This window comes from Oryctolagus cuniculus, chromosome 12, assembly GCF_964237555.1.
Source record: "Oryctolagus cuniculus chromosome 12, mOryCun1.1, whole genome shotgun sequence".
NCBI lineage: Eukaryota > Metazoa > Chordata > Mammalia > Lagomorpha > Leporidae > Oryctolagus > Oryctolagus cuniculus.
In genome coordinates this window covers 90,523,870-90,549,644 of record NC_091443.1, presented here as the reverse complement: position 1 = coordinate 90,549,644, position 25,775 = coordinate 90,523,870, and the positions used below count along the sequence as shown (strand labels likewise).

Here is a 25,775-nt window from a genome sequence, read left to right as displayed (position 1 = left end):
TGGAATGAGAACACAGCTCAGTCCTTCCCTATCACTCTGAGTGACAAGCAGTGTATAAAAGAGGTTAGGAATCTAGATACCACTACAACATTACAAGTGGGTTATTACGCATTATCTAAACTCCCATTTATTTTGGCTATAATGCAAACTTGACAATTCATTAAACAGCTGTGGGACAGCTAGGTTTGTTTCAGCTGCTTAAAGAACCACATTTCTCATGCAAAATATTTCTTGGCTTCCACGCAATAGGTATGTATAATCAGTGGCTGCTTCGTGCGCTTAGCTATGCGAAGAGGCACCCACAAACAGGAGTGAGACGGCCGGGCTCATTAAGCCTCCCTGACGGCTGTGTTTGTCCTCAACACGGCGTGTGGGTGGGGGGCAAGCCCTGAGAGCACACTGCAGCTTCTGTCCGCCGCAGCGCTACACAGACACTGGTACTCTGGACCAGGCGTCCCCCAACAAACCGGGAGAGAACCCTTTCCTCTGCTCTCTGCATTTGCTTGACAGCACTTTAAAAAACAGAAATAGAGACTTAATGATCATTTGGTAAACAAGCACCATGGCTATCAGGAACCATGAGTGACACCGAGGACATGTGCCTTCCCTGTAAGTAGCCATGTGTACCTCTCACACACTGCACCCATCACGAGTCAGTCGTTCAGGCTGTCTGGCCAGCGGAGTTGGTAACGGCCCTCATCTGACACTTCCAGGGCAGCCCATCTCTGGGGAAAGCGGGGCTATTACCCACTATCATTCCAGTTTCGGCTTCGACATCTGTGCAAATTCAGTGCAGGTTCTCTCTCCCTCTGTCTCCGTTAAGACTTCTATCCAACAGCTGATGAAGGATCATGGACGGGAGGAAGGTAAGGCTTTATCTGTCTGTCTCCCAGGCTGCCCAGGTGGTCTCAGACCACACAGAAAGATATAGAAAATCCAACACCTCCAGGGCAGGCGGTGCCCAACCCAGGCGCTCCAGGCACTTTGCTTTGTGCTTTCTACATTTCAGAATGGGGCATTCCCGTGGTGGACAGATTCCGAGTGTTTCTAGGAATTCCACATAAAGGAAATTATGAGAGGTCAACAGCTATTTCTGGACCTCAGCCTCTAATCCTCTAATTCCTTTCTAACAGGGCATGCTTTGGAAATCAAAAAATTTCAGAGTAAAAAAAATGTTTTTTAAATGCTACAGAATATTATACAAGTCTTTTAAATAAATAGGAACAGTGTAGATACAATTTTTTTTTAAATCGGGGTGGGGGTGGGAATCTCTCCCACACATATTTTTTTTTCCTATGGAATATAAACCGTATGAGACATTTTTATTAAGAGGTAACATATTACACTTACTCAAAAAGGTGATAAAGCTTGACATTTATATTAAGGAATATTTCTTGGCTTCACTTTAGCGTAATCATCAGATGGATCATGGGGGAAGGGGCGGGCGGGACCACCGCAGTCGGGCAAGCCCCGCCAAGGGTGGCTGGAGGCAGGGGCTGCCCGCGCTCCGCCAGAGGCTGAGTCTGGGGGAGAGGACCCGAGGGCTTTGCCGAGGAGGGAGAGGGGGCGGAGGTCACTGCCGGGGCCTCCGGGCCGTCCCCCAGGTCTGTCCTCCTCTGCCCCTGGGGAACCCTCCTGCTGGGGGTGGGGAGGGCCCTGTAGGACAGGGAACAGGGTGCTAGGGGGTAAAGGGGTAACGAAACCAAGACTCCTGCTGCCCGGAGGAGAAGGCGCCCTTGGCTGAAGAGCGCCTGCTTCCCGGGGTGTGAGAGCTGCAGAGGGGGTGCCTGGGGAGCCCTGGATGTTAACCCCGTGGCTCCGTGTGCCTCGCTAAGGGTCTGTGGCTCTTCTTGGTCTTACAGAAACATCCCAGCACACTGGCAGGGGGACCCCAGCACTGTGTTTACAACGGAGGCGAAGATAAAAGTTATTTACTGAAAATCCGATGAATTAATAAACTAAGCTGCTTCCACTAAGTGACAGGCAGTTTTATGGGTAACTTGAGGTTACATTAATAAAAACAAGCTTCATATGTCTGTTCAACAGAGGCTATAAAACTGTGTATTTCTTAAAGGAAAATAAGAAAAAAAGGGGGGGGGATAATGGCAACAGTCTCAATGCTCCAAGAAGGAGGTTGCCGCCCAGCCGTTTATTAAAACGGGAAGAGCCTCCGAAGTACGTTTATGACCCTTTGTGTAAATAACGTTTACATAATTTAAACAATTGCTCCGGCTTCGCTGCCCCATCTGCCCAAGGCCCCCGCGTCCCCGCCGCCTCGGCGAGGGAACGGGCAGAGCCGCGAGGGGTCCCGGGCCGCGAGTTAATGGCATGTGTCGTTCACACGGAGGGCATGGCACGTTGGCAAACAGGCTCACCACTGAGTGATGAAATGTACAAATGGCTCCGAGAACTCTCCAACCGGAAGGACGGGTGAATCCTGGGAGGGAAGAAGAACGAGTCACCAAAAGTCACGGCCATTCCTTCCCCCTTGTGCAGTCTGCCACCCCCAGCGGGTCCAGCCCCGCCCCTGCACAGCTCCGGTGGCAGGTGCAGGTGAAAACACCCCATCTCAGGATGGTGAGAAATGCAAGGCCAGGGAGGGAGACGAGGTGGAGAAAGGACAATGATAGCCACAGGGAAGGAAGGAAGGTAGGGAAAGTGTAAATGAGAAATTAATGATTATTTAAGTAACACACAAATGGTCTTGTAATTAACAAAGAGCTGGGAAATTATTCTTGTGTTGACCTTTGCTTCTTTTACTGGATTTGCTATTTATTTACACTTTCTTTTTTATTTACATTTATTTGTATATTCAGCTGCTCTTAATGGCTTGCCTCTAATGGACTCATTTGGGTCAGATTTTTTTTTTTTTTAACTTTAACAGAAAAGCTTTTCTAGGGGGAAGTTGTTAGGGAACAGGAATACCAGCCTATTCTCCTCGCCTAGGGGAACTCACCCTACAGGAAACACCACAAAGAGAAGCTCCCACTTCTGGCGTGGAGGTGGGAGTCACTCAGAAGAGCAGCAAACTACACAGCGACAAACCAGCGCTACCACTGTAACCCAGGGAGCAAACCCCATTAACGTTTGCAAAGGAAGGCTTTGAGAATTTAGGAGTTTCTCCAAGAGTGACAGAGAGCGCCACTGTGTTTATCGTGTAACAGCTCAGGAGGTAATGAAATTACACTGCAGAGTACTTTACCAGTCATCTCATTAGACCTCCAGTTGGAACAAGAGAGCCACACAAAGTAGGCAGCTGCAAATGACTCCATTCTCATCTATTCTCATTTGCTATTAAAAATACCTTTCGGCGGCTTTTTTCCTCCCTGACATCCCTCCACAAAGTGCCCCGCAAAGTATGATACATGCACCTATTTAAATTAACAAAGGAATGACTTATTTTAATCTCACTGTGCTTTGGAGTGCTCTGGCCATTTGGATGAGCAATATATCATTACATACAACCTTCCAGCGCTGCAGGCAAGAAACTCAAGAGCAGGCAGCATTTGGTGGGAGCCAAACAATTTCTCTAGCACGCAACTGTGTCAAATGCATGCATGTATTCATTATTGAGAACGAGAGGAAATAGCTTTGATGTAGTGGAAAAAAGAAGAAGATAAAAGCACCTCGGCAATATGCGTGCCATCCTCCATGGTGGCCGACAGATACAATGGCACAGCCCGATGTGATTAGTAAATATACATATAATTGCTGTGGCCAATTATCAGAAAAATGAGATCGGTAATTACAAGACAGAAAATTAACTAGAACTCTTATTAAGGCTTTGTTTCCGATTCAAACAATTTGGAAACTGCTGGAAAACACGATTCAATCAAAAGGAACGGAGCGGGTCAGGGCAGCCAGAAACAGAGAGAGAGGACGTCCTGAGGAGGTGAGGAGGAGGAGGGCCAGAACACGGGCGGAATGCTGTCTCGGCTTGTGCGTTCTCTGTGCCCTCTTTGGATCGGCTCTGTTCACCCAGAGGATGAAGGGAGCTTAAGTAATTCTCAACTTAGAGTTCTCATCAGTAGAGAAAGGCTTCCGAGAGGAAAGGCGAACAAAGGGGAATGGGAGTGACATCAAATCTTGCCAAGCTCCAAAGGACCGCGAGCAGGCATTATGCAGAGAGGAGAGCACGGGAAGCGGGGGGCTAGCGGGGGCCGTCGACCCAACAGACACAAGGCACCCAGCAACACGACGAGCCCTCCACGAGGGAACGAGAAGGGCCGCAGAAGTCCCCTTGGTTTAACAGCAACAATAGAACAGGAGATCAATTTCAGTCCCGGCCTGGTCTAGGAGAGCCGTGGTCTATCACTGGGCTTGCGAGACGCTGCCGACCCAGGCCAAGAAACGACATTTTACTATCCCCAAACCATCAGTAAGAAGGCAGTCCAGAGTCTGGGGCGCAAGCACTGTGGCCTCTGATGAGGCAGGAAGCCTCTCGCACTCCCCCATGGGATTTTTCTGTCGGTGTTGGACGTGTACTGCTGAAGTTTCTGCGGAGCCGTCACTTTGAAACGTAGTATTTAGAAAACATAAAAGCCCGCTGTCTTCACGTGGCTGAATAGTTACCAAGAGCCTTACAATTCTGGAAGGGCCTTCCACAAAGATCTGGTATAAAACATGACGCTAATGTGGGCCTCATTTCAAAGCACGATACTGAGAGTCAATTAATGAATTATAGACTAGGCAACTTGATGAAGATGTCATTTGAACACGGGCGAGAAGCAAAAAACGGCGGAATGTGACATCTTGCATGGGTAGTTAATTTTATTTAAGACCTGATATTGTAGCCTGTTAAGTTCCTCGTATTATAAAACTAAGGAACACTGGGTGGTACCCATGAATAATTTATTTCACTCTTGAAAATGCCAGCCTGAGTCGACTTAGCAGAACCACAGACAGCGGATTCTTGTCTCAGCGGTGCCCGGAAAGAATCACTCATCAGACATGGGGGGAGCAGGGTGCAGACTTCCGACCTCGAGCGCCCAGTACCCTGAATTTCTGTTTTAAAATCCACGTCTCCCTGCACATGTCAGCGGAGAATGCCCTGCGCTGTGGAAGACTGAGGAGCAGGCAGTGGCCAGAGTGCCACCCACCCAACACATACACACACACACTCATGCACGTGCAAAGGACGCCTTCCAGGGCCTCCAAAGCCACAGACATCAGCAGCCTGTTAACTCACTAGAGGAAAAAAGCAAGTGAATATAGCCGAGAGTGTTCTCTGCGCTAGAGTATTTTTAAGGGACCCTTTTCTTTTTCAAAGTAAAAGCAGAAGTCAGTTTAGGTAGGATGTGGAAGCCCTCCAGGAATCTGCCCATTCCAGTCCGTGGGTGGGGGTGGAGGGAGGCGGCCACAGTGCACCTGCACTCCTGTCTGTCCCCCACCCGTACTCCCCTGCAGCGCCCAGGAAGGCGTCAGTTGCCTGGAGGGCACAGGGACTGGGAGCCACCCCAAGGCATTCACAGAACTCAGCAAAGTTCTTGCTATTACTTCTCAAAAATGTCCCTTGCGAAATACGGGGTTAACACAGGTGGAGGAATCCACTGGGAAGTCGTTCCACCAAGCACTCTCAGCGCTGGCTGTGAAGCCGACTCTAACTTGCTCTGGGATACTGCACTCTTCGTTAAGGCCCTGGGTGCCATGTTCCACCTTCAGGGCTTTTGTGGTGGGATGCGCTTCTGTTGACGGGAGCATCACCAGAAGCCTTAACCTGAGATCCCAGGCGCGCATCAGCGTTTCACACAAGCCGCGTGCACCCTGTCGTCAAGCAGGCAACTGTGGTATAAAAACCGCTGCCATAAACCATTTCTGCAAGCAATTCTGGCCATCAGGCAGGACGCTCTCCAGGTCTGAGAGGCGTCCCTAACTACCTGGTCAGCCCCTTCTTTGAGACAGCTGGAAGGCGGGCACGGTGCGCTCCAGAACAGCCAAGGACAACGGCGGAAAAAAAAAAGTTTGAGTGATGCCTTTGCCTTGTGAGTAATGAACAGTTCAGGAAGGTCAACCCATTACAACGGAAACCGTTTAATTATTAATTATGCACAATCTATGAGCAAAAGGACAAGTTCAGAATGTTTAATGTATGCTAACTTCAACTGGACTCTCTCTGGGTATTTTGTTATTAGCACTTGTCAGCAAGGTACTCAGGCATAAAAAAAGGCAAGCAGCAGAAAACCTGAGTAAGGGTGTGTGTGTGTGTGTGTGTGCACGCGCGCACACCTGCACACTCACAGGGTGGAGGAGGGGAGAAGGCAGTGGAGGTCTGATCCCAACCGCAGCTGCTGGTTCACTTGCGGGGTCAAGTCGGCTAATAGTATACCAGTGATCTTGAGAGCAGGCAGCAAATGGAATACTCCAGATACAGAAAGCACAAATAAAAATGCTTTTGAAATGACTCACTTAAAAGGGAGATTGTTATTTTAAAGGGATGCTCTTTCTTTCAAAAACTTAAAAAGAAAAAGCTTTTTAAAAGGATCCACGTGGGGGCTGGCGTTGTGACATAGTGGGTTAAGCTACCACCTGTGATGCCGGCAGCCTATAAACAGCGCTAGTTCGAATCTCGGCTGCTCCACTTTTGATCCAGCTCCCTGCTGATGCAACTGGGAAGGCAGCAGAAGATGGTGCAAGTGCCTGGGCCCCTGCCACCTATGTGGGAGATCTGGATGGGGTTTTAGGCTCCGGCTTTGGCCTGGTCCAGCCCTGACTGTTGTGACCATTTGGGAAGTGAACCAGCAGATGGAAGATCTCTCTCTCTCCCTCCCTATAATTCTGCCTTTCAAATCTTTTTTCTTTTCTTTTCTGACAGGCAGAGTTGGACAGTGAGAGAGGCAGAGAGAAAGGTCTTCCTTTTTCCGTTGGTTCACCCCCAAAGTGGCCGCCACGGCCGGCATGTTGCAGCCAGCGTGCTGTGCGAATCTGAAGCCAGGAGCCAGCTGCCTCCTCCTGGTCTCCCATGCAGGTGCAGGGCCCAAGCACCTGGGCCATCCTCCACTGCCCTCCCGGGCGACAGCAGAGAGCTGGCCTGGAAGAGGAGAAACCGGGACAGAATCCAGCACCCCAATCGGGCCTAGAACCCGGGGTGCCGGCGCCGCAGGCGGAGGATTAGCCTAGTGAGTCGCGGTGCCGGCCCTCAAATCTTTTTTTCTTTTTAAAAGTATCCGTGTCATTAATTACCTGTCCCACTCCCCAGCACGGCATTGATAACATCTGTATAAGCTCAGCAGCTTGTAACCTGCACCCCTGTGAGTTTCTTGGTTGTGATACTTTACTGTACTTGTGGGATGCTATCACTGGGGGAGACCGGGTGAACAGTGCAGGGAACCTGTCCATACTCTGACAACTGCATGTGAACCTAAAATGATGTCAAAATAGAAATATTAGAAAGGAAAAGGTGGGGGCTGGCACTGTGGTATAGTGGGTAAAGCCGCCACCTGGGACGCTGGCTGTCGCTTATGGGCATTGGCTCAAGTCCCAGCTGTTCCACTTCTGATCTAGCTCCCTGTTAATGGCCCAGGAAAAGTAGCAGAGGATGATCCAAGTGTTGCGGTCCCTACCACCCACACAAGGGAGACCCAGATGGAGTTCCTGGTTGCTGCCTTTGGTCTGTCCCAGCCTTGGCCGTTGCAGCCATCTAAGGAGTGAACTAGCAGGTGGAAGATCTCTCTCCCTCTGTCCACTGCACCCCTGTAACACTGCCTTTCAAATAAATAAATAAATCTTTAAAAAAATAAAAAGGTGAAGAGGCTATTCTAAAAAATTCACATGAGGTCCAGATTTTTAGCAGAACTCTGCTTTGTGTAAAGGAGAAACTTGGCACTACTCACATAGAAAAAGGTTAAGGAGGGGCTGGCACTGTGGAATAGCTGGTAAAGCTGTCTCCTGCACTGCTGGCATCCCATATGGGTGCCAGTTTGAGATCTGGCTGCTCCACTTCCAATCCAGCCCTCTGCTATGGCCTTGGAAAGCAGCAGAAGATGGCCCAAGTTCTTGGGCCCCTGCACCCACATGGGAGACTTGGAAGAAGCTCCTGGCTCCTGGCTTTGGATTGGCGCAGCTCTGGCTGTTATGGGCAATTGGGGAGTGAACCAGTGGATGGAAGACCTCTCTCTCTCTCTGCCTCTCCTTCTTTCTATGTGTAACTCTTTCAAATAAATAAATTAAATATTTAAAATTGCAACTGCTAACAATAAACAAGAAAAAAGGTTAAGGAATCTTTTTTTAAAAAAAAAACAAGATTTATTAATTTATTTGAAAGTAAGAGTTACAGAGAGAGGAGTGGCAGGGAGAGAGAGGGAGAGGTCTTCCATCCACTGGTTCACTTCCTAATTGGCCGCAACAGCCGGAGTTGCGCCGATCCAAAGCCAGGAGCTTCTTCCGGGTCTCCCACGCGAGTACAAGGGCCCAAGGACTTGGGCCATCTTCTCCTGCTTTCCCAGGCCATGGCAGAGAGCTGGTTCTGAAGTGGAGCAGCCGGGACTCGAACCAGTGTCCATATGGGATGCCGGCACTGCAGGCAGCGGCTTTACACACTACACCACAGCGCCGGCCCCAAGGAACCTCTGCTTAAAAACAGCTCCTGAGGGCCTCACTGGATTCACAACTGAACATGCCAATGGCCCTGACCGTGATGGGGTGATGGGGTCAGACCCTGGCAGGGCGCCACCATAAAGTTCTGCATAAAAGCAACACAAACATCCACCTCCCGGGCTGAAGACAATGAGCCTGGCACCGTGGGGCGGCTGACCCGCGAGCTGCGTTCTCCAAGGACCAGTGTTCTGTCCGGACGGGCTAAGATGTGCACCGACAGTAGCTCTGCAAGGCGGAGGGAACAGCCAAGGGAGAAGAGTGCAGGGCCACAAGTCCACTGAGGAGAGGGGCAGCGGACCAGGGACGCTGAGCTTCCCTGATGTCCAGACTGGGGACACCCCACTGGAAAAGTCCATGAAACATTCCAGTCTGACAGACTCTGACACCTTGGGCAGCTCGGGTGGCAGGCCTGTCGGGTGCGGGACAAGCCATCAGGGTTGGAACGGGAGGGTGTGAGGAGCTCCCCCACCTTCGTCTTCCTCACTCCTAGAGAGCACCGCGGTGCGGAGACCTTGAATGCTGTGATCTGAGTCTGGCACCTGCTCCTGTGCAACACACACTTCTTCCAACCGCGACTGCACACACAGTGATGGTTTAACAGAGAAAGGAAGGAAGGACGCCTTCTCCACCATCTCCGCGTGTTGGCCATGACGGTGAGTTCCAAGGTCAGGTGTGCCATAGTTCCATTAAACCAGTGTTGCAAACCAAATGATGTCTGGCAAGCCTCTTAACTTCTGAAAAATAACCCATTTCTGTACTGCCTGGTGCCAGACCATCCATCCAACACCAGAGGATCAGCTGGGTGGAGGCTGACTCCACGTTTTGGAAGTCAATCTTCCCATTCAAGGGCTGCTCCTTTGCCTGATCCAACAGTTTCTGGTCCTAGACACCGGGGTCCACGCTACTGGGTGCGAGACTCGGGCACTGCTCCACTTCGATACACAGTGCTGGGGTTAAAGGCCATTTGTAATCCCAGCGCCTCCCTGTTGGGCAGAACAGCATTTGGCTCATCAGAGCACGCGCTGGATTCTGGTTTTCCACCATCCACAGCCTTGGAGTAGCGTTCTCTAGGCAAGACAACTGTCAGAATCTCAAAGACGAATCTGTTTCCTTGTCCAGGGAAGAAACCTGGTTTGTTAAAAAAAAAAAAAAAAAAAAACCAAAAAACTGGACCCTCACCTTAAAGCTCTCCACAGAAGCTGATCTACAAACACAAAGCACTTGTCCGAAGCGTAAATCCAGTGGTAGGTGCTGTGGAATCAGAGCAGTGTTAACAGGGCACGTCTGCACGTTTCACTTAAGACTGCGGTGAGGGGCAAAGAGCGGTTGTGCTTTACGACAGCAGAAAGGTGAGCGAGGGACAGACAGGTGCTCCAGGCAGACCACAGGATGAGTCAGCCCAGCGCGAGGTGTGAGCTAGCCCTAAGCGCACGGCAGACCTGCAGACACTGAGTCAATGCTTGCTACACAGGGAGCTTATTTTAAAACGTGGCTGCCCCGTGAGGGAGTCAGCATTTTGACTGTAGGTGGATTCTTCGTTTCCTGAGGCAGAGGCAAGTGACCCAATCTTCAGGGCAGCTGAGAGGGTCGGCGCTGCCGGGGGTCGGGGACTGAGGCCTTGCATGCACTCAGGAGAGCTCGCAGATGACATCATCAGAGCAGAGAGCTGCTGACCCCCTCGGCTGGAGACTGGGGAGCCCTCCTTCTACTCCTCCCACTCCAAGCAAGCCCTGAGCAGAGCAAGTGAGGGATGATTCAATTTCCACACTGGGTCACCCCGTGCTCTGGGTTGCCAGATGTGACAAATGACATGCGTGGGCGTTTTGGTGTGAAGTTCTGTCTGCTGGGTTTGGGCTGACAGTAGCAGCTCATTTAACTTGTCTCAGATGGGCCCGGAAGCAGGGGCAATGGGCCCGCATTGTCGGCACCAGAACACACACCCCGCCCTTTAAAAACCTTTAATCAGGGAGAATCAGCTGTTAGCCAAGGGAGCATCACCCGCAGTTGGCTTGCAAAAAACACTAAACATAAATGAACGCGGCTGATGGACTTTGCCTCTAAGTAACTGGAACTTGAGATTACAGAGGCTTTTCCTATTGTCTTTTTTTTTTTTTTTCTCAACGTGTGTTGAAGCTTTTCGGCACTGGGATCAGAAGAGAGCAATGGTTTTTTGTTTTGTTTTGTTTTTGTTTTCGGCTACTGCATGTCAACCTGAATTATTCATTTAGACTATTCGGTTGTCATTTAAAAGAGTTATACAAAGATTTTCTAAACATATGGCAAAGATCTTGGTGCTGTACAAGATTCCTTGAAAATAAGGTAGGTGGGGAACTGGAAAATGAATTCATCTTTCAAAGTGCACTTGTAATGAGCACCTCTTTCTTCTCTTTGTGTGTTAGGTCTCTGGTTGGTCATAAGCTATCACTCACAGCGTGAGTCAGGGGTGCAGGTGGGAATAGCACGCACCCACCCACACACACACGTGCTCCCGCACGGACACCGACACACACGTCCCTTTTCAGCGGTTCAGGTAGTGCAGGAAAACCAGTTCTTGTCTCACACCAAATGGATTTCAGTTGCAAAAGCAACATCTCTTATTGTCCCCTTTCTCTGCAGCCTCCCAATGCATTTCTGTTGCTTTTCCATAAAACACTGCTGCAGATAATCAAGCATGACCACTGACATCCACAAGATTGAGTTTTAGGAACCATTAAATGAGCTCACCCTCGAGGGAAGGCTCGGGCTCGGGCTGGTCTACAGGTAATTACCCAGCAGCTCCTACCTGTGGTTTTACCTCGTCCCTGTATAGTGTGTGAATTTCATATACCGGGAAGATCAAAATTCCTTTTTCCCCCTTAGGAAAAGTCTAGCTACATGTACATGTTTGACCCGGGGCCTAAATGATCATGTTAATATACACATTGGCTTTCCCCCAGTTTCTGTGTGCAGAAGGGCTGGTTAAAAGCAATGGTAGATGAACAGGTTGATCATAAATTCCATTACACAAAAACAGAAGTGGCAAAGAGGAGAGGAAAAGAACCCTTAATAGTTTACTCCACGGGGGAGGAACTGCTGCTTGCACAGGTGCGGAGGAGACACGGGAGCCTCGTCCACACACTGTTCCAGCGCGAGAGCCTGGCAGCTCGGTGTCCTGAAAAACCAACAAGCCAGAACGCGATCGCACCAGGCTCTGCGGCCTCACTGCGGCCCCAGAGCTGGGCGGGCTCCCGAACGTGCACGCGGCTGTTAGTTAAAATAAGCACTGCCGTTTGCCACCTGCACTGCGAGCCCTGGGAAGGGGGACAAGTGAAGTCCCAGCACCGCACGGTGCGCGTGTCCACGTCGGCAGGGCTGGCTCACGTGTTTCCAAACAAGTCCAAAGGCGGTGGCCGCCGCGGTTCAGAGGCTGGGGATTTTATGTGATATTGTGCTGTGAGGCTGCCACACAGCCAGTGGCACAGAGAAGGGCATATAAAGCTGGCTATAGGAAGACACTGCATCAGTCTAAAATTACTTACTATGAGAGGGAACAAAGAGAGGAAGAGGGAGAGAGGGGACGTGGAGGGGGGAGCCACAACAACAGCACAGAACTACGTAGTGTGAAATGAGCAAGTTCAGTTAGGATGTTCATCAGGATTTGGAAAATCATGCTGCCATCTGCCGCTCTGGACCTCAGAACATCAGGGGTCTCGCGGGCCCAGACGCTCCCATTTCCAGGAGGAAGGAAGGAGCTCGCACTCCCTGAAATGCCGCCTCCATTCTGGAATGGAGGCAACACCCAGCCGGCCAGTTTGGAATCTCTGTTGAGAACATTTGCCCGGCTCACATGCACACACGCGCACGCACACACACATGTGCATTTTCCCTGGTTTAGGGAAAATTAACGGCGGGCAAAATGGATCACAGGAGCTCGGCAGAGAGGCAGAGCAGGGCCCCCGCCCAAGCTGCTGGGTAACTGACCCTGGCATCCGACTTGGGCTCAGGGTGTGCAGGGCCCATGGCGGTGGGGTAAACGAGCATTGTCGTACGGCTGGGTAAGACTTCACAATACGGCAACACATGTTCAATGGCAGCAGCCAAAGCCGGCCCCGCCAGGCAACTGCCCATTCACAGAAAGCTATTCAGGCCTCCTTCACCAAGAAATTAATTCATTAATAATACATCAGGCTTCACGGACAGTTCAAAGGAAGCAACACAAAGCTACTTGTCCGATGACTGCCTAGAGATGCGGAATTTCTGCTGGTTAAAAAAGATCTCCACCCGTCTGACCGACTGACTGAACGCAGAATCCTGGGGGCGTTTGTGCTAATATTTTGGTTAGCAAGGGAGAATAAGTGGAGAAAGTCTATCCACTGAAGCCCCCCAGTGACACTAGGAAATAAGAAAAATACAGATTTCTTTCTTGGTCGTTGCTAATGCAATCTGGTTTTTATATGCTTAAAAAATTAATGTTCGCTACTTCAAGCGACTTTGGGCATCTTTCAGACTAATAAGGAAAAATTTTCTTTTCACTTGTTCCTTCAGGAACAGCTTTTTACACACTTCTTACTCCTCCCTCCCAACAACTCATAAATATGAATTAAATATAATTATAAATGAACAGTACATTAACTTTTGGATTACTGCTGTGTTTTGGTGGAATGTTAATGTCATTTCCAAAGAAACAGTTATTATCAATAGAAAAAAGTAATTACTAAAGGCATCCTGGCCTTAATGCTAACCTATTTTCAATCTTCAAACCAGCCCAACTGCATTAATTTAAACACACTGGACTTTTGAAAGCAGGTATTAGATTTCTAAAGATTGCCTTACATAAAAGAGGAATATCGGTTTCCAGGCTTTCAATTGTGTATTGCCAACGCTGTGGGCCCCAGGGCTGGTGAGCAGGACTGCTGGAGGACGGGGCTGCTGTGTGGCTACACCTGTGTAACTTACCAAGTGTCTACTGCACCAGCCATTAACTTGAGCAAGTTGCAAAAACCGTGAAATCCCATCTCCTAAACACCCTCTGCAGGCGAGGCCAGAGTCGGGCTTCGGGAGAGCTCAGGCTAGCAGGTGTCATCTCCTTTCAACCCACCCCCCACCCCCCCCACCTCCCCCACCCCCCCGGCCACAGGCCTGAGCGGCGAAAGGAGCAGGTCACCCGCAGGGTGCAGGCGAGGTGGGAGCTGCTCCATGACTTCCTGTTAACTTCAGATGCCAGCGTACGGCGCAGTGTCTCCCTCAGAGAAAGGCGTGGCTACTCCTCTCGGGAGCTGGTGCGTGCCACTTTCTGAAGTCCTGAGGGTGATCAGCAGGCAGTCAGCCTTACCAGCCAGACTCCTGTGCCCTCACAGGCTTCTAGGTTCCCTTGTCCAGGAAGGAATAACCCTGCAGGAATGAACTTTCAAAGGCAACAGAAGTTTAAGGGCCCAACTCTGGGGTGCGGGCAGTGGTTAAGACACCACTTGAAATACCCTCACCTCCGATTTGCAGCACCTGTGTTTGAGTCACAGTTTTGCTCCTCATTCCAGCTTCCTGCGAACCTGCACCCAGGGAGAGGGCTCAGGAGATTGGGTCCCTGCCGCCCAAAGGGGAGACCTGAACTGAGTTCCCAGTTCCTTCTTTCAGCCTGGCCCAGCCCTGGCTGTTGCAGGCATTTAGGGAGTGAACCAGCTGATGAGATATCTACATCTGTCTCTCTTTGGCTGCCTTTCAAATAAATTTCTAAAATTAAAAAAAAAAAGCCAAAATGTTTGCATTTTAATAGACATCTTCCTAAAAGGATTCACACTGCTAGCTTAAGCAGAGCATTCAGAACAGAATTCAATAAATCCTTAAAGACATGGAGTCAGCAACGCTGAACCCTGGGCATAGACACCTATGCCCCTAGGGCATGTCGGCAACACTTTCCAAGTTGTCTTCTTTGACAGCTTAAAAGAAAACAACTCTTCCTCTGATACCAAAAGGTCTAGCTGGCCCTTTCTGCCTCCAAGTCCATGCCATGTGGCAGAAGGAGCCCTCACCACTGAGTGGCACTCGGCTCCCTGCTTTGTACACTGGCACTGCAGGAAAAGCGAGCTGGCACGGGCACGCGTTCGAAGGGGGTGAAGGGTAATGGGGGGCTTCTCCTGCTTTCAGTATAGGACCACAGGTGTTAGTGAAGCGCCTCCTCATCATATATCAGCCTTACTTTTTAGATCTGTGTTTCTGCTGGCTTGGAACTTACGCTATATGTTACTGGCGGGGTTATGGACAGGTGCCTGTGGGCAACAGGTGCGGCACTAGGCAGAGAGAACAGAAAAGGCCAGGGACTGGGAGGCGACTTGTTCAAAGTCTTGCACTCGGGTTCTGGGCCAGGAACTAGCGTGGCTTTGAGCGAGGCCCTCGGTGAGCCCTCGGGAACAGATGCACAGCATCTCCTCCCCGCTCACGTTCATGTCTGCAACGCCGCCACGCGCCTCCCCGCACCCGAGTCCTCACCCCAGGCGGTTCACTCAGCTAAGGCCGTCGTAACCACAGCCCACCCCTTCCTGAGCGTAACCACTGCCTCCTGTCCACCCCGCCAACTCCCCTTCCACATCCCTGTCAGTGGCTCTTCTTTCTTTTTTTCTTTTTCTTTTTCTCTCCTCTCCTCTCCCCTCCCCTCCCCTCCCCTCCCCTCCTCTCCTCTCTTCTCTTCTCTTTTCTAGAAAGATTTATTTTATTTATTTGAAAGGCAGAGTGACAGAGAGAAGGAGGTCTTCCGTCTGCAGGTTCAGTCCCCAAATGGCTGGGGCTGGGCCAGGCTGAAGCCAGGAGCCAGGAACTCCATCTGGGTCTCCCATGTGGATGGCAGGGACCCAAGCACTTGTGCCATCTTCTGCTGCCTTCCCGGGCACATTAGCAGGGAGCTGGATGGGAAGTGGAGCAGCTGGAACTCGAACCTAACATGGGGCACGGGCATTCTCAGTGATCTCTGTAAAACACAGCTCTGGTTCTGCTGAGTCCCTGCCTGAAGCCCATCCTCCCTCCCCGCGAAAGCCCCCGGGCACGGTGGGTGTAGACCTCCTGACTCATCTCACGCTGCAGCCAGTCTGGATTCGTGGCAGGGGCTCCAGGTTCCCCGGGGGCTGACTCCCATGGGCCCTGCAGTCTCCCTGGCGGCCCTTACGTCCTCGCTGAGTTCTCGTCTCTGTGTTTCCCCAGCACCTCGTCCACATTTTTATGCTAGAATTTAGATAGTGGCAAACATCACTGAATACCATAATCGAAAACAGCCATTTGTGTGAGTGGTTGAAGTGACAGTCTCTGCGGCCCTGTGCCAGCTGTCTCCCTGAGGCTCAGCAGCCGGGGCCAGTGACACAGCTCCCTCGCCCAACTCCCTGACCAGACAAGCAGCTCTTCAATCATGGCAACTGGTACTGCCCATGCCCCAGCCCCGGCGCCTGAGACTGGCACAGGTCTACACAGCGGTTGCGCTATGAGCAGTGGTTTTCAAACTGCAATCGACGGAACTCTCAGGACTTGTGGGTGCTGTGGGGGAAGAGAATGGAGCCCTCTGCTTCCCACTCTCTGACCAAACACCAGAAGAGCTTCAAGGTCATGGGCTGTCCTGGGTGGGGCTCAGGGCTTTGAACACCATGTGACATTCAGATCTGATCTTAGATCTGCTTCTTAGCTCTATGGTGTTTAGGCAAATCAGAACCATCTCTTGTCAAAAAGTCCAAAGATAACTGGTGCTGGTGAGGATGTAGGGAAAAGGGAGCTCTCATCCACCGTGGAAACGTAAGTTGGTACAGCCATATAGGAAAACACTACGGAAAGTCCTCAAAGAAACAAACAAACAAAAAAATAGAACTACCATCCAAGGGAACTTCAGAAAGTGTGGAAAAATGGAATGAAAATGCATTTATTTTGGTGCAAAAAATTTGCAACCCAGGCACTTTTTCCATCACACACATTTCCCATGAACTTTGTAAAGCTTCGTGTAAAACGCAGCAATCTCACTTTTGGGGGTACAGCCACAAATGACATCCTTGTTTCAGATATCCGCACCGCCACATTCACTGCAGTGTTACCCACAACAGCCAAGATTTGGGAGCAGCCAAGGTGGCCGCTGACGGGTGAAACCTGATCAGCACAGCTCTGGCCTTTGCAGCCAATTGGAGAGTGAACCAGCGGATGGAAGACCTCTCTCTCTGTGTAACTCTTTCAAATAAATAAGTAAGTCTTAAAAAAAATAAAGATTTTATTTTATTTCAAAGGCAGAATGATAGAGACAGAGAGAGAAAGAGATGGGGAGAATTCTTCCACCTGCTGGTTCATTCCTCAGATACCTGAGCCAGGTTGAAGCCAGGAACCAGGAAGTCCATCTGGGTCTCCCATGTGGGTGGCAAAAGCCCAAATAGGGCCATCATCTGCTGCTTTCCCAGGCAGATTAGCAGGGAATGCTGGATCGGAAGTGGAACACCTGGGACTTCAACCAGTGCTCTGATATGGGATACCAATGTCACAGGTGACAGCTTAACCCACTGCCCCACAACACTGGACCCTGCTTTAAAGATTTAGCTATTTGTTTGAAAGGCAGAGTGACAGATAGAGAAGGAGAGACAGACAGAAAGATCTGGTCATTGGTTCTTTCCCCAAATGCTTCTTACAGCTGGGGCTGGGCCAGGTGGAAGCCAGAAGCCCAGAACTTCTCCGGGTCTCCCACATGGGTAACAGGGACACAAGTACTGGAGCCATCACTGCCTGCCAAGTAGGACGCATGGTGCAAGAAGCTGGATTGAAAGCGGAGGAGCCAAGGCACAGATCAGGCACGCCAATATAGGGTGTGGGCATCCCCGGCGGTGGCTTCAACCTGCTGCATCACAAGGCTTGCCCCATAACTTTTATTCATTTATTTTGTAAAGATTTACTTGAGAGAGAGAGAGAGAGAGAAAAAAAATTTCCATTGGCTGGTTCACTCCCCTGTGGCCACAACAATCAGGTTTGTGCCAGGCTGAGGCCAGGAGTCTGGGCCTCCCACATGGGTCGCTGAGAGCCAAGCACTTGCCATCCTCCACTGCCTTCCCAGGCCCGGCCCATTAGCAGGGAGCCGGATGGGAAGCAGAGCAACAAGGACTTGAACTGGAGCTCTCTGCACTCTGATATGGGATGCAGTAGCCCAAGTGGTGAGATTAACCTGTCGTATCACAACACTGGCTCCTCACCCCAAAACTCTTAAAGTACGTAAGTTGGTTCCAAAACATTTCCATCTCTCTAAGGAAAAAAAGAAATCCCAGAACCTGAGTAAGTTCTGGACCAGCAGATGAAGATCTGCCTTTGTCTCTCTCTACTGCTCTCCCTGTCTAGTAGATGAAAACAAATAAACACTTTTTTTAAAATCCCATACTCTGTAATGGTCACATCTCCCTTCTATCTCTGGTAATCACTGTTCTACTTTCTACCTCTACGGATTTCCCTACTGTGGGGAATTTACAGGTAAACCTCAGACAGCAGGTGCTTTCTGTGTCTACTTTCTTTCATTTAGTAATGGTGTTCTCCAGGTACATCCACGTTGTACTTCACTCCTGTTTATGGGTATGGGACATTCCAGTGTGCGGGTAGTGGATATACCCCATCTCTTGTTCTTCATTAGTTGATGAACTTCTAGGTTGTTTCTATTTTTTGACTATTAAGAATAACGATGGGGTTGGCGCTATGGCGTAGCAGGTTGAAGCCCTGGCCTGCAGTGCTGGCATCCCATATGGAAGGTGATCCGAGTCCTGGCTGCTCCACTTCTGATCCTGCTCTCTGCTGTGGCCTGGGAAAGCAGTAGAAGATGGCCCAGGTCCTTGGGCCCCGGCACCCATGTGGGAGACGTGGAAGAAGCTCCTGGCTCCTGGCTTCAGATCAGCTCAGCTCTGGCCATTGCGGTCATTTGGGCAGTCAACCAGCAGATGGGAGACCTCTCTCTCTGGCTCTGTCTCTCTCTGTAACTCTGTATTTCAAATAAATAAATAATAAATTTGTCTTTCAAATAAAATAAATATTTTTTTTCAAAAAGAATGAAGCTGCTGTGAACATTCATGTGTAAGTTTTTACGTGGACATGCTTTCAGTTCTCTTGGGTACAGACCTAAGTGTGGAACTGCTGGCTCATATGGTAGGTCTATGGTTAACTTTTTTTTTTAAGGTTTATTTACCCATTTGAAAGAGTTTCATAGAGGGAAATAGAGAGAGATAGACTGAGAAATTGATCTTCCATTGGCTGGTTCATTCCCCAAATAAACACAATAGCCAGGTTTGGGCCAGGCTGAAGCCAGGAGTCAGGAGCTTCACCCTGGTTTCCCATGTGGGTGCAGAGGCCCAAGAACTGGGGCCATCTTCCACTGCTTTCCCCAGGCCATTAGCAGGGAGCTGGACTGGAAATGGAGCAGCTGAGACACTAACTGGCACCCAAATGGGGTGCCAGGGCCACAGGCGGTGGTTTCACCCACTACACCACAATGCTGTTCCTTGCGCTTAACTTTCTGATACACTGTCAAACTGTATTCCACAGTGACTACACCACTTCATACTCCCAAGAGTTCCAGCTCCTCCGCATTCTTGTCAATACTTGTTATTTTCAGTTTTTTTTTTTTTTTTTAATTCTGACCATTTGAGTGGATGTGAGGTAGTCTTCTTTCATTGCACGTCTTTCATTGTGGTTTTGACTTGCATTTCCCTAGTTAATGATGGTGAGTAAGTTTTCACGTGCATCTGTGTATGTTCTTTGGTGTGATGTCTATTCAGATCCTTCACCCATTTCTTAATCAGGTTATCTGCCTTTTTGTGGACTATTGACTTAGAGAGTTCTCACTGTGTCCTGGCTACTAGAGCCTTATCAGAAATGCTTTGCAGGGGCTGGTGCTGTGGCACAGGTTAATCCTCTGCCTGTGGTGCCAGCATCCCATATGGGTGCCAGTTCTGGTCTTGGCTGTTCCTCTTCCCATCCAACTCTCTGCTGTGGCCTGGGAAAGCAGTACAAGATGGCCCAAGTCCTTGGGCCCCTGGAATCGCATGAGAGAGCCAGAGGAGGCTCCTGGCTCCTGGCTCCTGGCTTTGGATCAGTGCAGCTCTGGCCGTTGCAGCCATCTGGGGAGTGAACCAGTAGACGGAAGACCTTTCTCTCTGTCTCTCCCTTTCACTGTCTGTAACTCTACCTCTCAAATAAATAAAATCTTACAAAAAAAGAAATGCTTTGCAAATATCTCCTCCCATCCTGCCTGTTGCCTTTTCACTCTGATAGTGTCCTTTGATACACACGTTTTAAATGTTGAAGTATTTTGCTTTTTCTTTTCTTTTTTTTTTTTTTTTGGCTTCCTTGCTTATGCTGTTGGTGTCATATCTAAGAAGCTGTTGCCTAATCCTAGGTCATGAAGACTTATACCTGTGTTTCCTTGAAGTGGTTCATTGTTTTAGCTTTTCCATGAAAGTCTTTGATCCACTTTGAGTTAGGTGTGAGACCCACTGTCCTGCATGTGGCCATCCAGTTGCCCCAGCACTCTGTGTTGCAAAGCCTTTTCTTCTGCCATGGAATGGTATTGACATTCTTGTCAGACAACTGACCATGCGTATACGGGTTTATTTCTGGACTTTGAATCTGATTCCATATGTCTATCCTTATGCTACTGCCACACTGCTGTAATTTCATAGTAAATTTTGAAATCAGCAAATATAAATGACCCAAACTTTGTTCTTTTTGTTTGTTTCTCGTGACTGTTTTGACTATTTTGAGTTCCTTGCATCTCCACATAAATTTTAGGATTAGTGAATCCACTTGTGCCAAAAAGTTCACTGGGATTTTGACAGGGACTCCATTCCATCTGAGGATCCGTTTAGGGATTATCCCCACCTTAACAATACTCTTCCACTCCATGGACATCGAGGGTCTTTCCATTTATTTTTGTCTTCAATTTCTTTCAATGTTTCATAACTTTCAATGTATAAGATTTTCCTTCTTTGGCTAAATTTATTTTTTTTTCTGACAGGCAGAGTGGACAGTGAGAGAGAGAAAGACAGAGAGAAAGGTCTTCCTTTTGCCGTTGGTTCACCCTCCAATGGCCGCCATGGCTGAAGCGCTGTGGCCAGCGCACCACGCTGATATGATGGCAGGAGCCAGGTACTTCTCCTGGTCTCCCATGGGGTGCAGGGCCCAAGCACTTGGGCCATCCTCCACTGCACTCCCTGGCCACAGCAGAGAGCTGGCCTGGAAGAGGGGCAACCGGGACAGAATCCGGCGTCCTGACTGGGACTAGAAGCTGGTGTGCTAGCACCACAAGGCGGAGGATTAGCCTAGTGAGCCGCGGCACCAGCTAAATTTATTCTTAATTCTTCTATTGTTTTTGATGCAACTTCAACCTGAACTTCCTTAAATTTCATTGTTTTGGATTGTTCATTTTGGATTACTAATTCATAGAAATATAAATGATTTTAGTGTGTTGACTTATGTCTTGCAACCTCACTAAAGTAATTTATTAGCTTTCACACTATTTTTTGGGGTGTGGATTTTCTACATATACCATCATATCACCTACACAGTTTTACTTCTTCCTCCTCCATCTGGGCACTCTTTCTTCTTCCTGACGAATTGCCCTGCATAGGACCCAGTGCAGTGCTGAACAGAAGTGGCAAGAGTAGACACTGCCACCTCACCCTGATTTTTTGGGGGAATGCTTTTTTGCCTCTCATCATTAAGTATGCTACTAGCTGTGAGTTTTTGAAGAGGCCCCTCATCAGAGTACTGAAGTTCCTGTAGTCCAAGTTTATTGAGCGTTCTTATGAATGGGAATGTTGGATTTTGTTGAATGCCTTTCCTGTGTCTAATGAGATGATCATGTGCTCTTTGTCCTTTATTCTGTTAATATCATATATGACATGGTGGACCAACCTTGCAGTCCTGGGACAAATCCCACTTGGTTAGGATGGACAGCTTTGGTTTGCTGTATTTTCTTGTGGACTTCTGCATCTGTATTAATAAGAGATATCGGTCTGTAGCTTTCGTTTCTCGAGAAGTCTTTGGGTCTGATATCAAGGTAATCCTGGCCTCACAGCATAAATTAGGAGTGTCTGATCATCTTTCTTTTTTTTTTTTAGAAAATATTCAGGATGATTAGTGTTATTTAAAATTGGTAGCATTCAAATAATATGGTCCTGGGTTTTTCCTTATGGGAAGTAAAAAAAAAATCCTTAATTGTTCTAGGTTTACTCAGATTCTGTATTTCTCCCTGAGTGGGTATCAGCCGTCTGTGTTTCTAGGAATTTGTCCATTCCATGGAGGTTCTATGACCTGTAGGCACACACAAGTTGCTGTAATATGTTCGCAGGATTCCCTTATCTTTTTATTTCTGTAAGGCTGATAGCAATGTGTCTCTTTCATTCTTGATTTTAGCCACTGGAGTCCCCTCTCTGTCCCAACCCCACTGTTGGTCTAGGCAAAAACTTGTCAAGTTTGTTGATCTGTTCAAAGGACCAACTTTTCTCCACACGTTCTCTCCTCTGGTTCCTCCATTGTCCTGCTTCTGCCTGCTGTGCATTTAGTACCCTCAGCCTACTGGGTGGCAGAGGCTGCGGGGGTTCCACATCCTCAGGGTGGCCACAGCCCAGTGCTGGCTGTCACGGGCACTTTTGCTGGTTTCTTAAGGTGTCAATAAGGCTACTGCTTTGAGATGCTGGTTCTTTTTAACTGAAGATATTTCCAACTAACAATTTCCCTCTGAGCTCTGCTTTTGCTGCGTCTCATACATTTTGGCATGTGGTATTTTCAGTTTTGCTTATCTCAAAGTAGTTTCCAATTTTCCTTTTGACTTCTTCTTTGTCCTGTGGGTTATTCAGAAAGGTGCTGTTTGCATATATTGGCGAATTTTCCAGATTTGCCTCTGTTACTGATTACTCCTGCTTTCTACGCCCCCGACTCTGGCCCCTTGGCAGCTGTCCATTTGGTGTCCATACCCTGTGTATGCCACTGTCATCTATCCGAGCCCTGCCCCTGTGTGCACCAACCTCAGGATGCCTTACCAGAGTAAGCAGAAGAGATGAACTGTGCACGGGACCCACCTGCTGGTCTGCACAGTGGCAGCCATGCCGTCTGTAAACCAAGTCCTTCTTCACATGCAGGCGAGGAAGCACAATCAGCCAGTCTTGGAATTATTCGACCACCACTGTTACTCTGCACACCTGGCCTGTTACATTTCAGCAGCATTTTGGTATCTTTCAAACCTTGTAGTTCTTACTAATACACCGACACTTTCATGCAGAAACTACTTGTGATCAGGTGTAAGACATAACACACATTCACTTTTTATGGGTAAAACAAACACACACATGAATAAATCAGAGATTTCCCAGTGTCCCGCTGAGCACCTACCGATGCAAGATGGGAATTAGTTTTTAGCTGTGATATGCTTCAAACGTATATACCCATATTCACTCTCTTTTCCAAGGCTCTGGACCACCTGGGGCAGATTCCAGAATAAGGTCCCCACTTTGGGCTTGACAGCTGTCAATCTGCTGCCAGCCTGGGATCCGTGTCTATGCAGCCATGCTGGGAGACCGGGCACTGGGGAAAGCTGTAGGTAGCCAGGGATGCTCCTGAGTCCCTGTGGCAACACTAATCGCAGGTGCACTTAGTCTGTACTCGGCCTGGGGGCTCTGCCTCCAAGCCTAGCTCTAGGCATGGAGGTTGTCCTGAGCAGGCTAGCTCAGCTCGGCGCAGTGCACAGTGGGTGCTGGGTACCGGACCATCTGCACCATGAGTGAACATGGGCCCAGTCCTCTCACCCCCATCTCCCTCGTCAGCCCGCCTGACCTTGTGTGTACCACCTGGACATCTTATTGCATTTGGTGCTGTTTTAGTTTTGCTAGGGTCACTATCAGGAATGCTAAGACTGACAGATGGTCAGGTTGCTGGGGCAGCAGGTAGTCGTTGACAAGAATGAGGAGTGACCACAGAGAAGAGAGGCCATGGCAGGAGAGGACACAGAGCCGAGCAGCATGGCCGGGAAGGGCTATTTAGCCTGTGGGCAAATGACTCTCAACACTTCAAGAGGCTCAAGAACATCACCAGTGTCAAGGCCAAACACACAGGCAAAATGGTTGGTAAAATTCCGAGGACAGACAGGCCAATCCCACAGGATTTTATAGCCCTAGAGGCATCAATACATCAAAGCTGAGTGCGGTACCACATCCAAAACAAGGGCTGAGTCGTGGAGAGAAGGTTAGATGACATTTACCACGCCCTGTCTACAGGCTGCCAGGAACGAACGCATTTTAGAAAGGATTCTTTCTCAAAACGCACATTTTCTCATGGATGTCGCAGCTCAAAGTCACCAGGGGCCGCCTTCTTCCCCAGAGACGTCCAATGACCCAGGGCTCAGGTACACACAGGCACATGTGACTTACAAAGCAGAGCAGCTTACAGCACGGGTATTCGGGAAGCTGGGGAGGCCCTGATTACAGAAGGGTGCGAGGGGAGAAGTCTGCTGGAAGAGGCCACTCGGAGGCACTGGACGGCATCTTTATGACACGATCACCACCCTGAGCTGGCTCCAAGCTGGGCGAGTTCCGCCCAGGAAAAGGGAAACGCACTGCTAAGATTTCTTCTGCTGTAAATGCAAGTTTTACTCATTTCTTTGAGAAGCAGAGACAAAGGGAGCCGGAGCCGGAGCCAGAGAGAGACAATGAGAGACAGAGAGAGAAAGAGAGACACAGAGAGGACAATTCCACCTACAGATTCACTTCCCCAAATCCCTGAAACAGCAGAAGCCAGGAGCTAGGAACTCCACGCGGTCTCCCGCATTGGTGGCAGGAGCCCAGTGAGTTGAGCCATCCCTGCTGCCTCCCAGGGTCTGCACTGACAGGAAGCCGGAGTCAGGAGCCAGAGCTGAGTGTGAGACCCCGTGACTCCAGTATGGCGTAGGCATGTCTTAGCTGCTAGAATCAACGCCTGCCCTGCCTAGATTTCTGACCAGAGCCCCATTCTTCTGTCTCCTTGAATACCTTCCAGTTCCTGATCTGTGGTCCAAGTTTCACACAATTCTTCATCCTCTGTTTAGTTTTTGGTGTCTGCTGCATCTGCTGCATGGGTATCTGGTAGCTCCTCCCTCTGGCTTTGTCCGCGATGCCACCCTTGGGCTCCTGGATTGGCTCTAAGGTCCTGATGTGGCCAGGTGCCCACACACCCTCTCTGCCAGGCCACGACAGGAGATCAGGCTGGATACACGTAAGGTACATACTACACTGGGCTTCGATGGCTCCCAATCTATCCATCTTGTTGGAATGAGGCTCCTTTAGGGGTAACCTGACTTTTTGCTAACAGAAACCAGAATGTATTAACATCAGATACCCATTTCAAAATGGGTGAATCTCAAGTGGCTCAAATCCTGGTGGGTTATAGTGATTCGAGAACAGAAGTCCTAAAAGTCATATTCAAATAAAGACAGGTGGCTAACTTCCCTGTGGGACCTAATTGGGCAGACTCAGCCTTAAAAATCTTTTATGGGGGGCTGGCACTGTGGCAGAGTGGGCTGCCACATGATATGTCAGGGTGTGGGAGATCAAGTCCTGCCTCCGCTTGCAGTCCGACCTCCTGCCAATATGCCTGGTTGGTAGTCGGTGATGCCCTCCACCAGGGAGACCCATGGACACGGTTCTTTGCTCCTGGCTTCAGTTTGGCCCAGCCCTGACTGTTGTGGGCACTTGGGGAGTGAACCAGTGGGTGGAAAACCTCTCTGTGTGTATGTCTCTCCCTCTTTCTGTCACTTTGCTTTTTTCAAATAAATAAATACATCAAAGAGAAAGGAAAAAAGCTATTATCAAAGAGGTTCTCAAACTTTAATGCACAGAGCATTATACTCCTGGAAAGTCTACTTCCGTGATCTGGGCCCGGGGAATCTGCATTTTTTAACAAGTGCCTCAAGCAATTCGGATGCATTAGTCCTAGGACCACTGCATCACATCTGACAACCACATGGGACAAACCCCGAATGGACCGCACCAGCCCCTGCTTTCTTAGTGCCGAGACAGGGCATCTGGCCAGTCCCTTGTGAATATTACTGAGGAACCTCAGACGAGTCCCAGGATCAACTTGGTTATAGTGCAGACCATGCTGACTTCCGGAGTGTCCATGAGGGAGCTATTTTGATGTGCTTTAGCAGTAAACGCGGACGGGGCTCTAGGAGGTACTATTCTCTTGACTCAGGA

At 49.3% G+C, this 25,775-nt stretch overlaps 1 protein-coding gene across 5 annotated transcripts in view; it reads right to left on the bottom strand.

Annotated features, from left to right (window-relative positions):
- Window positions 1-25,775, bottom strand: part of MAP2K5 (mitogen-activated protein kinase kinase 5) — a 271,279-nt gene that overhangs the window by 37,321 nt on the left and 208,183 nt on the right. For all 5 annotated transcript variants that reach the window (XM_051821811.2, XM_002718071.5, XM_002718072.5 and 2 more), the window contains one exon: window positions 2,376-2,437. In XM_051821811.2, the coding sequence (XP_051677771.2) occupies window positions 2,376-2,437 (62 nt within the window). The remainder of the gene's footprint in view (window positions 1-2,375; window positions 2,438-25,775) is intronic.